Below are 15,050 nucleotides of genomic sequence, written 5' to 3'. Positions count from 1 at the left end.
TCCTTCTTAATCTGACAGAAGCAGCGCAGACAGTCGCATTCTCTGTCATCCCATAACAGCAGTCACCATACAGGACACACACAGGATCGCAGTAGCAGTGGACCTGGATCCTGAATTTACCTCCCCTTGCACAGAGCCATCTATACGGCGTGAGAGTCACGTCTGGGAAAGAAGAGGTTTCACTGCCGTTGTCAGACATTTCTCGAAATGTATCCTTTTGACTGGGGGACTCTTGTGTGACTTCATTGTGCATTCCACCCTTAGCGGTTGGCGTCTCTTGTGTGACGTGCACATGCATTCCCCCCTCAGTAGTGGGCGACGACTTCTGTGTAATTCCCTCTTGAATTCTACCCTCACCAGTGGACAACTCTTGTGTGATTCCCCTGCGAGTTCTTCCCTCAGTAATGGGCGCCTTTTTAGTGGTTATCTCTTGCACTCCATCTCTAAGATGTTTTGGATCCCTCGTGAATCCCGCAAGCGTCCAAATCTCAACGTTGGGCGACTTTTGGGCTAAACCGGCAAGTTGACCATTTTCATGGGCAAGCTGAACAAATATCAGCGCGCATAAAGAAAGGCGGATGATCAACATGTTTTTGAATTCGAAATCTCTGTGCAGTCGTTGCACGTAAGTGACGCAGATCAGCGTTTGCTGGTCATTTATACATCTCCAACTCTTCTTGGAAGATACGATTTCATGCCGCTGAGCAAGTAATTACTGAAACACGTCGGCGGCCTTGCCTAAGACCCCATTCCCATAAATATTAGATCGATCTATCCCTGTGGGGAGTCTCACTAGATTACTGTCAGCTTAACCGGCTTAAGCGTCTGTCCCCCCTACTAAAAGCTGTAAAAGGGTAATTAACTGTGGTGCGCGCTTGACACTGCAATTCAGCGTGAACCCCAAGGGAGTTAGGTCGATCTAAATCTGAATCTCTGGATCGATCTCAATCTCTGGGAATGCACCCTAAGTCTTGAGGTATACACTCGAGCAGCGTGCATTTGGCGCTGGTAAACAAGAATACTTAGAGTCACGGTAGGACATAACCGTCACGTTAATTGGAATAATTAGTTTATTATTTGTAGTATTCCACGTCAACAAGAGTTCAGGAGTTGGAGATCACCGCCGTCTTGTTGATCAACCAGTGTACTTTTTTATGCACGGCATAATGCATAGGAGGAAGTTTCCCAGTAGCGAGTGATTAGATCGCGGCTCTCTTCATCAACCTTCTTCATACACGATATGTCTTTGATCATACATGCAACGAACGAAAAAACATACTCTGGAATGAAGCCAGTGATGACCTGTACAAAAACCGGTGTGACAGAAATGGTAGAACAAGAAATGGCAGCTCAGAGTCCCAAGGAATCAGTACAAATTAGCTATATAGCAGAAAGTGTTGGGGTCTTTAATGGGACACAAAACGTTTAAACCTTATAGTCTTCGTATGATGCTTGTGATGATCAAAATTTTTAATTTATAGACTAAAAACGTACAAATGTCGTGAAACGGAATACCTGTGTGACGCGACAGTACATGTTCAGTCAGATCAGTGTCCGTCGGGGCCTTTTTAAAAACTAACAGTCCGACGGGTTGGATTTTTAAACTGGGGGCATCGGGACGCTAAGTTTTAACGTCTTTTCCATCTGCTGATTTTAACAAATATTAAATTTTGTCCAAAATAAAAGGATATTTTAAGATATATTGCCTAATAATGCTTTTCAACTTATTAAGCATTTTATTATAAAGTAGCATTTTAACAATACAAATTAAATGTGGCTTTTTACATTAAAAGGAAGTATGAAATTAAAATAATACCTCATTTGAACGAAATTTGTCATAATTCGTTTTCTGTGTGGTTTGGAAAGCCAAAATGCTACCTATGGATTCGTTTGTACGCTTAGAGTGGGGAGTGTCTCTTCATTAAAAAAAAAACGCACTTACACATGTACATGTATGAGACGGAGAGAGAGCATTAACAGTAAGCACCCCTTTACGTGTTGTTTCTATAAAACGGCGTCTGCTTACTCGTTTAAAAAATAGTGTGAAGTGCTATCTTGCTGGGAAGTGTTGTAGGAATCCTGCATCCTGCTACATGAAGAACCTGGGCCCCGTAACTCGAAAGTAATATTAATTGATCTGTCCATTCAGTGAAACATTTTATGAGGTGGTATATCGGCTAATATGGTATCCAGATGTTTACAGATATCCTCCACAGGGAGGTAGAGTGTAATTGGGCAAAAATGACCAGGCTTCTTTCACATACATTCATTTCATTTAAATAAATAAATAAATAAATAAATAAATAAATAAATAAATAAAGTATATATATTATGTAAAACTTCAACCTTCGGGTTGTAATATTCCAATAAAATATTATTATTATTATTAAAAAAACAATTCAAATTTCAGTGCAGAGAAATTTTGCTGGCAATCATTCATCCCGCCTTGTCTACTTGTCAGTTATTTCCGAAGCAGCATCATGTAAAGCCAAGTTGTAAATCAGGAGAGATGTACAAATGCACAATGGTTACATAATTTTGAATATTGGCCATTAGTAATATAAACTGTTTTCTGAAAGTTCACGCACCAGTTAGTCAATTAGGGACCATTCAGAATGAGAAGAACTGAGTGCTAGCTGGTCCACGGCCTAAATATGGCAGACCTACATGAAAGGGAGACCGCTTAATCCTGTAATGGTCTCTTCACCTCTTTCACGCCTCCCCACGTCATCCCTGCAGGGGTACAGTAATTAATTAAATCTCATCTCAATTCAACTGGAAATTCTTGGTATTTTAGAGGGCGAACAGTGCCATTTGGTATGGTTAGGAACTATGATTCAGCTTGTCAAAGACCCCATTCCCACAGATTTTAGATTGATCTATCCCTGTGAGGAGTCTCACTGGATTACGGCTTAAATGCCTACTAAGAGCTGTAAGGGGGTAATTAACTCCTGTGCGTGCTCGGCTGACATCAATTTAGCGTGAACCCCCAGGGAGTTAGGTCGATCTAAATGGATTGATTTAAATCTATGGGAATGCACTCAAAGTTCTAATTTCACAAGGGGACCATTGGTGTGATTTTTTTCAGAAACCAAAGGGGGGTTCAGGACACCCATGAAACCTCCCTAAATCCACCACTGCATTGTAGTGACTGTAATATACTTTTGTTGAACATAACAACTACAAATGAACACTAAACCATTTTACATTAATATCATAACCCGACAGAGATACGTTAAAAATAAATTCAGAATGTGCACACTGAAGTCTGTGAAATGACAGTAGTTTTGGTTTATTACAGGAGTATATATATATATATATATGTATAACATCAGATTATCCTGAGCTCTGACTTCTTTCTGAACCTACTGAAATGGTAAGAAGTTTAGAACATTTAAGTAAGTTTTCCAAGTAAAGGCATTTTCAGTGCTACCCAATGATACATGACCAAGTAGGTAACCTACTAACCTCAATTAAAATCTAAGTATTAAGCATCATGAATGACCTATCATTAAAACTGGTACAAAAATATTATAAATTAATACTGAAATTTCTGAGATAGTGCTACAGCCTTTTAGGTCGAAAGACAATCAAATCACAGTCTACATTATTGTCAGGATATTCCCAAGGGTCTTTTAGCATTTACCTTTGCATACCTTGAACTTAATTTATACACTAAAATAAAACTCCATACAAGACCTTATAGCACTACTAGTAGTTATTCCTCATTAGATTTAAGCAAAATTTATACAATGACTGTCTATAATTTTGAAAAATAATTATTTGTTGGTGATACATTACGTTTAACATGTTGTTTCCGAACATTCTGAAAAAAGCTTTGGCTTCAATCTAGAAAGTACATTTTGATGAGATATGTCCTGGTAATGTGACAAATCTTGAAAAAGATAGCTAAAAAGAGTAGTTGAAATTTCAAGGATTTATACTGAGTAACATATTATTTTAGGTCTTTATGCATTGGAACTGTTCATGAAACCTCATTATCATTTTTATCATAATTATTAACAAGAATTCAAATTTTATGCACATTAGGACAATGAAAACATTTCACTTTATAAAAAAATAACAATTTAGTACCCCCAAACAGAATTGCACGTCCATGAAAATCACTCAGAATAAAAAAGTAACAATTAATATTCTTGTAGAATGTCTGTAGCAGGGGCAGATCCAGAGATACTGTGTATTTTCTGAGAGTCTTCCAAGTATCTCTATTGATCCATCCTCCATTTTAGACCCTCTCCCGACAGCAAAAAATACATGCCCGTCAATGTAAGCTTGAAAAATTCTGACTGTCTTCTGGAAGACCCAGAAAACCACTTCCATCTGCTCCTCTTGAAGTGTGGACTCAAAGAGGCCATTCAGGAGACTGTCAGCGGATTATTTGTCTCTTCTTTCACGTGAGTCCGCCATATTTGATCCAAGGATCAGAAGATCCTCGGACCTTCTATTCTGAATGGGTTCAAAGTCTAGCTGCCTGCGCCTCAGGGCTCTCCACCATGTGTTTCATATCTAGCAGACTTTGTCTCAAGTTCTCGTACAATTCTCTGGAGCTGGTCGACTCATCACTGATCCAACTGGACATGAAGAACACGATACTGGAAATACAAAGTGAGAGCTTGTAGAAATGAGATAACACATACACTGTGATGAATCTTTATCTGTATTGTACTGTACTGTATCTTTATCTTATCAGTTGTTTTCAAAGACAGATATCTGGCACTGGTGATCCAAAATTATTCTGAAATTACTATATTGAGTCTGTTAAGAATTATGCAGGTACAGGAACACACAGACTATTACACACACATCCTTTCTCACATACAAACCTGGGCACCTGCAAACACACATGATCTCACATGCACACACCTCATCCCTCAAACATTCAGGCAAATGCACCCAACCACATGCACATACACACGTTAAACACAAACACACACACACACACACACACACACACACACTACTCACCAGTCTGGTCCAAACCTATAGAACACTCCATAGCCATCCTTACACACACACACATACACACACACACACACACACACACACACACACACTACTCACCAGTCTGGTCCAAACCTATAGAACACTCCATAGCCATCCTTACACATGGGGGCCACACCGCCATGCACTGTGGTATAACCGACAAAGCTGGTGGATAGGATATAGTTGCCACCTCCACCACTGAAATCAACAAAGCAAGGTCCATATTATAATAGAAAGCCTTTGATCAGACCCTATTTATATTTTAATTACCTCTCCCTGATAAATAATGGGGTATCATACTTCTACATGTGAAAGGCGTTACATCTCGCATTTCCATTCAGAACATTGAATGAAAGATCAAAATTTTGATTGTGCTATTTTATTTATCTGAAATCGAACGAAGCTTTATTGAATTGAAACAGAAAGAGGCAATGTTAATACTGTATTTTAATTACAGTCTCTAAGTTCTTTTTTTAATATTAACAGTCCACACTGAACTTAATCCTGTTTCATGATAATCTGTTCATAACAAAACTTTACATAGCATTTGTGGTGTTTTTACTGCATAGAACAGAACTAAAGAGTAGCCTGCTTTTTAATTTTGTTGCCACCACCCAATAGGAATGTACACATTTCAAAATTTTTTTTACCTAAAAGACACAGTATCTGTAAATTTCACAATTTTCCCCCAGTAATTATGGTAGCCATTACCTTTTGGTACAGGCAGTGTAAGTGGAGAGAGTGGGCACAGGCAACAAAATTATACACAATACAATTACACACAATATATAATATACAATTTAATTGTAGTTTAAAAACTACACAAAAATATTTACATATCCACAGCTTTAAGTCTGTGTGCAGTATAATAGTTAGTTTAAAATTATGCTAAGGGTTATTACCTCTTGGTCCAGGCGGGGTCAGTGAAGATAGTGGGCACTGACATCCCAGCCTCCAAACTGGTCAGGTACAGACCCAGCAGGTGACGGTCACAACCTGAAGGGACAATATACATTATATATTATATACAATAAAATTATACACAATAGATTCTACACAATATATTATATATGATTAATACTACACAGTCAATAAATTATATACAATACCGGGGTATATTATATACAATTACTACTACGCAATGGAGTATATACAGTTAACACTATACAATAAACTAGATACAAAAAATAATATATTACAATAATAAACTACACAAAAACTGTATACAATAAATGTCAACAAATAACTGACAAATTACATACAATTTACCAGTGCAAAGAATGACATATTACGAGACTAGAAGGAATTTCAGCTGCTAATTACCACTGTTATTTTGGCACTCCACCATCATTTTGGCATGTTTCTGAGAGGCAATCCTGTACAACTTCAGTCTGTCTAATACCTGAAAATACCAGTCTATCAATAAAAACAAAAATATTCACTTCACAACAATCATATAATCATCATTATCATATAACTTGAGTGTCGTATTTTAATACTCATTAAAATGAGCTTTATCATCAAAAGGGGATTTTTAGTATTATATAAATTAAACATGGCTATAATATTATTAATTTATGACTGCCTAATGAAAATAAATTTCTTATGGCAAACTTATGAAAAAAAAAAAAAACAAACAAAAAAACATTGTGACTAGTCCTATTATGGGGGGCAGGGGAGGGGGGGGGAGGGAGTGCATTTACATGACTTAAATAATAGCTGGGCCGTTTTAAAATATGACAATCTTTAAAAATTGTGCAAAACAGACAGGTATAGCACAAGGTGTAAAGAGAGCCAATGTAGCTTACACTGCGCTGCGGGTCCATCATGGCTTTGCTCCACCTCAAAGCCTCCATGGTACATGACCTCACCGTCTCTGTCCTGCCGTGGTAGTAACGCCTGGTGGTCGCTGTCTCGTAGGTCGGAGCAGGTCTGGAGTCCACATCAACAATATATATACTTAAATGTTTTAAAAACTAATGCTCACAGCTAAAATTATTAAAATTTTTATCTTATTCCTGAGAGCTTATCTTTTTTCTGTTTTGGTGACACAATTTTAAATGGGGAACTGGTCTGCCCTGGAGAAGTTTCTTCCCATCTCCAATATCAATGATGAAACAAGTTCATTGGACTGTAACATGTACATGTACCATCAGGAGACAATGATTGAAGATGTGTAGTCGTAAAAGAGAATTTTGATAAATCAATATAAATGATATTATTTGATCAAAATGCACAACTGCATGCAGCAATTACATTATTTAAAATATCCAATTCTCAACCACGTTTATTTTCAAATTTATATAACAAAACAACTTTTGAGATTTGCAAAAATTCCCCACAATATCATGCCATTCCATGTAATAAACCCCAGGCCTGTACGCGGGGGGGGGGGGGGGGGGGGGGGGGGGGGGGGGGGGGGGGGGGGGGGGGGGGGGGGGGGGGGGGGGGGGGGGGTTGAAAGAACCATCCCTTTTGTCAGGAAAAGGTCCATTTTGGGTAAAATTTGATCTAGGTACACATAAGTTTCATAATAAAAAATCCACTTTTTCATAAAAAGAACCCCCCTTATGAATTTACTGGCTACGGGCATGAAACCACATACTTCTTGTGCATCCTATAGTAAGCCAGCTGAAGTGCAAGCTGAACATGTGTGTCTGGGGAAATCTTGCGACTGCGTAGATATTTCCTGCCATAGCCAGTGAAGATGGGACTAAAACACTCAACATTCTTAGCCTGGAATGAAAGACGGGAACAACATGCAGTCGTGCAATATTCACACATTTTAAATCTTCAAACTGATAAAAACCTGATAAAATAGTTTTTAAAGACATGCAATTAATTTAAGACCTTTATATAGCAAATAATTATTAATAATAACTAGTTTGAACATTATACAGTTAGCCTTATTTTCTTTAGGCAGATCAATCCATCTGGATTGACCTTACTCCTTGGGGATTCACGCTAAATTGCTCTCAGCTTAAGAGGCTTAAATGTCTGTCACGCCTACCGAATCAGCTAGGGGGGCAATTAACTTTCTTGCACGTCAGCCTCGTCGACAGCAGATACCAATTTAGAGGGACTCCCCGTGGAGATTGATCAATTCAAATATCTGTGGGAATGGTCCCTTAATATGTAGTTGTTATTTTGTAAATGGTTTCAGTGAGGATATACTTTATTAATTAAGGAAAAACTGATGTAATTAAAAATTCATTTATTTATTTTATTTTTGCTAAATAAAGGTCTAATGCCTTGGACAGCAGCAAAAGATTCAGATGCACAGATTGTCTTATCACACTCATGCCTTATTTAAATTGTCTGCATATTCCAATAACATATAACAAGGGGCGGATCCAGAGCTAATTTCTGACCGTCTTCCAAATTATCTTTGTTGATCCATCCTCTATTTTTGACCGTCTTCTGACAGAAAAAAAATTAAAACCTGTCAATGTAAACTTGAAAATTTGACTGTCTTCCCGAAGGCCTCAATCCGCCCCTGATAACATTGCAGGCTGGGGTTGACAGGCCTGAGTACCACTTACCAACTTGTCATGAGTCTCTATTGCCTTTGCTATTCCATGATATATGTCCCCGTCCAACAGGAATGTCAACTCTTCTGGTGGTTTCATAATTCTTACTTCTTTGGACCCCTGAAAGAAAAAAAAATTAGAAATGGAATAAAGAAAATGAGTTTGAATTGTAGATGATGATGGCTTCAAAGCCCCAATCCATTCAATCTTTCTTTAAAGTAAGACAAAGAAAACAAATAGAACTGGTGTGGAATATGATATAAATTCAATTTGGTAACTGAGGGAATTAACGAAGGACTGAAATTCCCATAGAAATGACTTTGCTTGCTATTTGTAGTTTTAACATTCACTGTATACTTTTAAAGACAAGGTGAAATCTAACTGTTAGAGCACAGTTTTAGTTTAGACGGAGGTCGGGGAGGGGGTACATGTTTAGCTTCTAAGGGCTTCCCTCCTCACCCTTCTCCCTCCCTAAAAAAGTGAAATGATAAAAATTAGACACAACCTCCAGGGGTAAACAAATTGATAAATATAGGCCATAAAGCTCTATTCTACTGAATTAGGTTTTACATCCTGAAGTTGCCTAACGTTCAGTCCGCTCTCAACTAAAAACATTGTGAAAGTTGACAGATCAGAAAACTCTTACAGCAACTTTTCTTCAAAATAACTGGACTGAGGGCAACCATGTTTTTTATCGTAACACCGCCCCTTACCTGCCATTTACCCTTGCATTCTGTGACATTGAGGTCAATAAAATAGGTCAAAGACACCATCACCATAGCATCAAATGGGGCATGCTGAAAAAAAGATAAAACCTAGCAACATGAACTCTCTGTTTCGTATAATAATATCCATTATGTGCTAACAAACATTTCTTACTTTATACACATGTAGCTGAATTCACACATAAAATCAGAAATGAATAATAATTATCATACCTGATTGAATAATTTTGCAAGGATCTTAAAATTGCTTTTATTTCATTACTCTAATTATAATTTAAGTGCTTATTAATAATGGGAAATCTTCCATTCAAAATTGTTGAGATAATCATTCAATATTTTCACTTAGTGTCCAGAGACCTGCATTTCATTTGTCTAGTATCTAATGCCATGTACTGTAATTATTTTATAATGTGCATTCAAATTGTTATTATTACTAGTATATAAGGCTTGTCAATTTTATGCTATTTTCTTGACAAAAGAAAATAGGCTTTATCAAATCTATACGCTGATAAAAAAATAATAAGCTGTATCTATAATTTAACCTTTAATAAATACATTTTTAAAAAATGATGATCAGAGAGGTAATACTGCCTCTTGAATATGTACCACCAGCTGGGTAAGCTAATTAGGCATACCAAAGAGTTCATGCTCATACAAACTGGTGGTAAAATAACAAGCACTGATCTCCTTACATCACAGTTACATCCACTGGTTCCATTGCTGAAGGTGATAAAACACAGAGACTTGTCATACCAACGGTTGGTGCAGTCCCCGCACAGGCTATGCTGCATCATCTAAAACATAACATGAGAATGGAATAGTCAGTGCTCGTGGCTACTAATTTTAAGTTGGGGTTATTAATTAGTGGCTATAGGATCTTTAATATGGGCATTAAAATGATTAATGCTCACACATCTCAAGTTTGAAAATGCTGTATTTGTTTGTAATGCCTGATACAATGTGATAAAGCTGACTGAACAGTGAAATTTTTCTGATAAATATTGAGCTCGATATAAAAACAAGAACAAAAAAAAAAAAATCTCAAAATAATGAGGATTAATAGTGCTATGAAAAAATAATTTATGCAATCCGATATAATATAATCATATTTATCTAAGTTGGTATAAAATCTAAACTATATTTTCCATAAGTGTTAAACAAAACAAAGATCTGTATTACCTCTGTGAAATCACTGGCAGGAACATCATCTAGAGACACTACAAACATGGAAGTCTGGATGATGTCTAAGCTACGGACATTGCATGGACTCAGCTCTAGGAGGTGCTGCCGGAGCTGTGAAAAAAAATACAGTGTGAATTTTATGGCAAACATTTACATGACAAAAGCAAAATTTCCTTTTTTTTGCTCAACAATATCAAATTACATGCACTTCAGTCTGTTCTGGTATTTATTATTTCTATAAAAACAGGGCTCCTCCATTTTCTCTCTCTCTCTCTCTCTCTCCCTCCCTCCTTCCCTCCCTCCCTCCCTCCCTCTCTCTCTCTCTCTCTCTCTCTCTCTCTCTCCCCCTCCTTCCCTCTCTCTCCCTCCCTCTCTCCCTCCCTCCCTCCCTCCTTCCCTCTCCCTCCCTCCCTCCCTCCCTCCCTCCCTCCCTCCCTCCCTCTCTCTCTCTCTCTCTCTCTCTCTCTCTCTCTCTCTCTCCCTCCCTCCCTCCTTCCCTCTCCTTCCCTCCCTCTCTATCTCTCTCTCCCTCCCTCCCTCCTTCCCTCTCTCACTTTCATTAAAACTCTTTCTCTCCTTCCTCACTTTCATTTAAACTCTAAAATCCCAAAATTTTCTAATTCTACTCTGAATTTTAACACTCAAAAGCTCTAAACTTAAAATCATCTATAAGACCACAGTGGGCCCTCACCTTGGCCCAGTCTGTCCTCTCTGCCCCTGTGAGGGCCCCCACTCCCGGCCCCCTCGGCTCACTGTCACACTTCTCTCTTATCAACTGGAGTTGAGCCTCAAGCTCAGGTGGGGTGTAGGGCTCCTCTTTCTCATCAACGCCATCTACAGTGAAGATCCTCCCTTTGCATATCACCAAGAAATGTGTTGGGGTTTTTCCTTCTCTTTCTAGTTTGTGAAAAAGGTTTGCTATTGTGTGAGGGCATCTTTACAATATGCAACAGGATTCATGACTTTGCCTACGTAATGTACATGTACACATGAATGACAGTTGTATTTATCTTGATGATTTTTTGAGTGAAAATTTACAATTTTTAAATAACTTTCAGGCATAAACCTAGTCTACCAATTAGTTGTTCACAAAATTTTCTCCTTTAAACATGAAAAAAGTTCTAAATTTCAAAACTGGTTTTAATTAATATCTGATAACCAACTCACTTGTCTTAAAATAAAAGTTAAAATGGTCCACTTCTTCTCCTGGTATTTTGCAAGTGCTAAAACCACGATGGAATTGACTCATACTCAGCGGTTGTCTTTTACTGTTACGATCAATGCTCAGTCTCTCTCTGAAAGTGATAATATGATTGACTTAGCATATTGTAAACGGGTCAGCATTTTTGATTTTCGTATTATTGTAAATTCTGATCCTTAATTCTTGAAAATTTTAAGCATTTTTAAATATATTTTGAACTCTGGAGTACATTTATTACATGCCATTACTCAAACTTTCTTTTAGATCAACAATTGTTTTAAAAACAGATATTTTAAATTATTTTATAGATGTCTGTAAGGTGACAGCATGCACTAATATACCACATGCATAAACACACTAGAATGCACAGTAACATACACTGTACACAATATACATTAACAGAGCACACTTGCACACACCAATACAATCTCAGCCATTTGGACACCCAAAGTTTCTCAGATAACTAGAAAATAATGATAACAAAAATAAATAAATAATTATTAATTACGATAACTAACCTTCGCAACATCTGCCAGTATTTCAGTGTATAGTAGGTGGTTATGGCACATCTTGGCACTTGAGTGCCCTCTTTTGGTGGCCAAAACTTAAAGCTGTACGGCCCGGGACCAGCAAAGTTCACAATGGGAGAGCTGGGGTACCTTCCCCTCAGGTAGGCATATTCCTCCCACCACTTCTCTAACTGAAATCAATATGGTAGGGAATTTTTTACAATAATTTATCAACCCAGTGGGTTGAAGTTGTATTGTACAAAATACTTATAAACTGAATATATTCAATTAATGATGTATTATTCAAAGGAGCCTGGTCATTTAGACCCTGCTGCAAAGTTGTCAACTTTTGTATCCCTGGGGCGGATACAGTCTGGGTGCAGAATTATGTGCCATTTCGTCACTGCCAGACCAGACCCCTGCTTCAACCCCTAAATGATGACTGTCAAGCTGGGAGACAGCAGGTACCATTTATGAAGGACTAGTATGTCTCCTAAATTGGTCAAACCCACGTCCCCCCCCACTTCGGAGGCGGAAACTCTAACCTCAAGGCCATCTGGTCGGTCTTAAATACCTCAGACAATACAGTGGTGATAATCAAAGGATTTTTGGTCAGGAAAGTTTGTTCTTGCAATAGTCAAACATATAATGGGAAAGATACAGTGTGCCTTACTGATGATCTGAGGATTTTACCTGGATGTGGGGTAAAGGGGGGGTAGTGGGGTAGAGGGGGGGGGGGGGTAGTGGGGTAGAGGGGGGGGAGAAAGTTGAGGGACATAAGTTTTTTTTAAATACTGCTCCATGTGTTGCATCTCTATATGTAGCAAATTATAATTCAATGCATCAAATTGAATGTGACTAGAAAAGGTTAAGGAGATTCAAAGTAAAATGGGATTATTATTATTTTCATATTTTTCTCTTGCTTTACTAGCCATATCACATTTTTTTCATGTCACAGTTTTTAACCCAATGACGCACACTCAAACAAAGGAAATAATAAAATAAATTTATAAATAAATTTATAAACAAAAATATCCACAGGTGACACAAGCCCTACCCAGTTCCTCTTATGTTTGGCATTGTCCAGAAGTCTTCTGTGTAGCTCTTTCCCCACCCCCTGACCAAACTCCTGGACTATGAACTCTGTGGTTCTCAGCTCCTCTGGGGACAAATGTGGGCGGACTATGGGAGAAGAAATAAAAAATAGCTGATTTAACACTTATTAAAAGTTGTATTTTTTAAAAATGTTTTATGTAACAGTGTTACTGCTCTTTTTTACTAATTATATACTTATGTAATTAGTAAAAGAAGAGCAGTGAAGTGAACAATAACCCTAAGTCTAGCTAGGTACTCGGCTAGAATGCTTTAGATCTAAAGTATATATCGTCTCCTTTGCATGATTTTTGTTACGTCTAAATGTACTAATATGGTATCCTGCTGTATATATGACTAGAACCACAATAAATAAAATGATCTCATATCGCAATGCTTTCCTTAGTTATTTTGCAGATATTTTACACTTGTTGGATCACTGTTTAGTGCTAGCAAACACATTTAATGAAAAAATATATTAAAATAAACAGGAAATAATAACCCTGAGGTGTTGCAGCTAAGAAACCCTTACCAGAATCCAGATATTTCTTCAGTGTCTGTTCCAGAGGAGGAATAGGCAGGTTGGGCAGGCTGTCCTCACAATCAAAGGTTCTTTCCTTCTCAGACACATACATCTGCAGTGGGGAGGTCATGGCTGAAAGGAGGCGTCATAGGCACAGGGGAAAGACCTATAAGAGAATCATGAAATAAAAATCCTGGTCTCTCTTTTGTACACATTATGCTTGGAGATTTTATAAATTTCTTGTATATACTTTGCTAGTAGATTTTAGCCAAATTCAGAAAACAAACTGATCTTAGAAAATTATTAATACCTATATCTATTGTTCCTTTAAAAAAATTATCATAAATAATAATAATAATAATAATAATAATAATATTATGATAAGTGCTCTCTACAGTATTGTTGTGATATAAAAAATTTATTCAATCTGTTGAATCAAGTCAAGAATCCACAGAGTATATCTATTAGTTTCACAGGACTATCAACATGCCTGAGATCCCTTGAACTCAGGGTGCAGGTGACCAACTGGGTACATTAGTTATCACCTTACTATATACAGTATATGGGTCTATTTAAAGTAAAACTACAGGTAAAGTGTTCCCTTTTAATTCTACATGTACAGTATTTGCAAACAGCAATTGGCATCAAACATAAAGAAATGGAATACAGTGAAATATATTGCAGCAGTGTAAATGTTAAAAAATACTGATAATAAAAGGAAGCTGACTTGAAAATTTACCTGAGTATACAGTCGTCCCTTGCACCCTGAATCAAAATTGGACTTTGGACTTGAGATATATGGACCTAACCTGGAAGGCTATCTAGCAGATAGAATGGTTGAATGAAGTCAGAAACTGAAATAAATGTGAATTCGCAGCGTCACAGAACATTTAGCATGATCGGTTTCTTTAAACCAAGGATGAAAAAAGACTGACAAAACTTGCAAAACTCGAAGAGTGACAAAAACAAAACAAACCTCAATTGACCTGTCAAAGTTAAACTGACTTTTGCTTCTGGTCTAAGTTTCATCCAAACTTATGTTTATCATTTAACCACTATTTTAAGTTAACCGCACTTAAAAGAAAAATAAGCTAAATATGACAGATCTGATGTCACAATATATTTTGCAAAATTGGACCGATTACTTACACATCAAAGAAGCCGGCTGCTCGCTCGCTCTTATAACGAGGTGAGCTTGTCTTGATTGTTTGGGCAAGTTCGCGTAAACTGTTGTTACATTGTTTTAGATTTACTTTTAAAAAATATTGATCAGAATCAAATAAA

At 37.3% G+C, this 15,050-nt stretch overlaps 1 protein-coding gene across 1 annotated transcript; it reads right to left on the bottom strand.

Annotated features, from left to right (window-relative positions):
• Positions 1-3,201: 3,201 nt before the first annotated feature.
• Positions 3,202-14,983, bottom strand: LOC106171270 (peroxisomal carnitine O-octanoyltransferase-like). The gene is made up of 17 exons (XM_087014225.1): positions 14,916-14,983; positions 14,506-14,620; positions 13,776-13,932; positions 13,209-13,333; positions 12,161-12,342; positions 11,609-11,736; positions 11,133-11,338; positions 10,439-10,552; positions 9,952-10,053; positions 9,248-9,331; positions 8,547-8,654; positions 7,610-7,740; positions 6,813-6,936; positions 6,328-6,406; positions 5,907-6,000; positions 5,083-5,202; positions 3,202-4,613 (listed from the first exon to the last, which is right to left on the bottom strand). Exons 3-17 carry the CDS (start codon positions 13,894-13,896, stop codon positions 4,478-4,480), a joined length of 1,854 nt encoding a protein of 617 aa, XP_086870351.1. The 5' UTR covers positions 13,897-13,932; positions 14,506-14,620; positions 14,916-14,983; the 3' UTR covers positions 3,202-4,477.
• Between the last annotated feature and the right edge of the window lie 67 nt (positions 14,984-15,050).

Source organism: Lingula anatina, chromosome 5, assembly GCF_051362555.1.
Source record: "Lingula anatina isolate TDL-2025a chromosome 5, LinAna3.0, whole genome shotgun sequence".
Classification (NCBI taxonomy): domain Eukaryota; kingdom Metazoa; phylum Brachiopoda; class Lingulata; order Lingulida; family Lingulidae; genus Lingula; species Lingula anatina.
The sequence above is the reverse complement of the archived record's forward strand: the minus strand, read 5'-3'. Positions and strand labels throughout refer to the sequence as shown.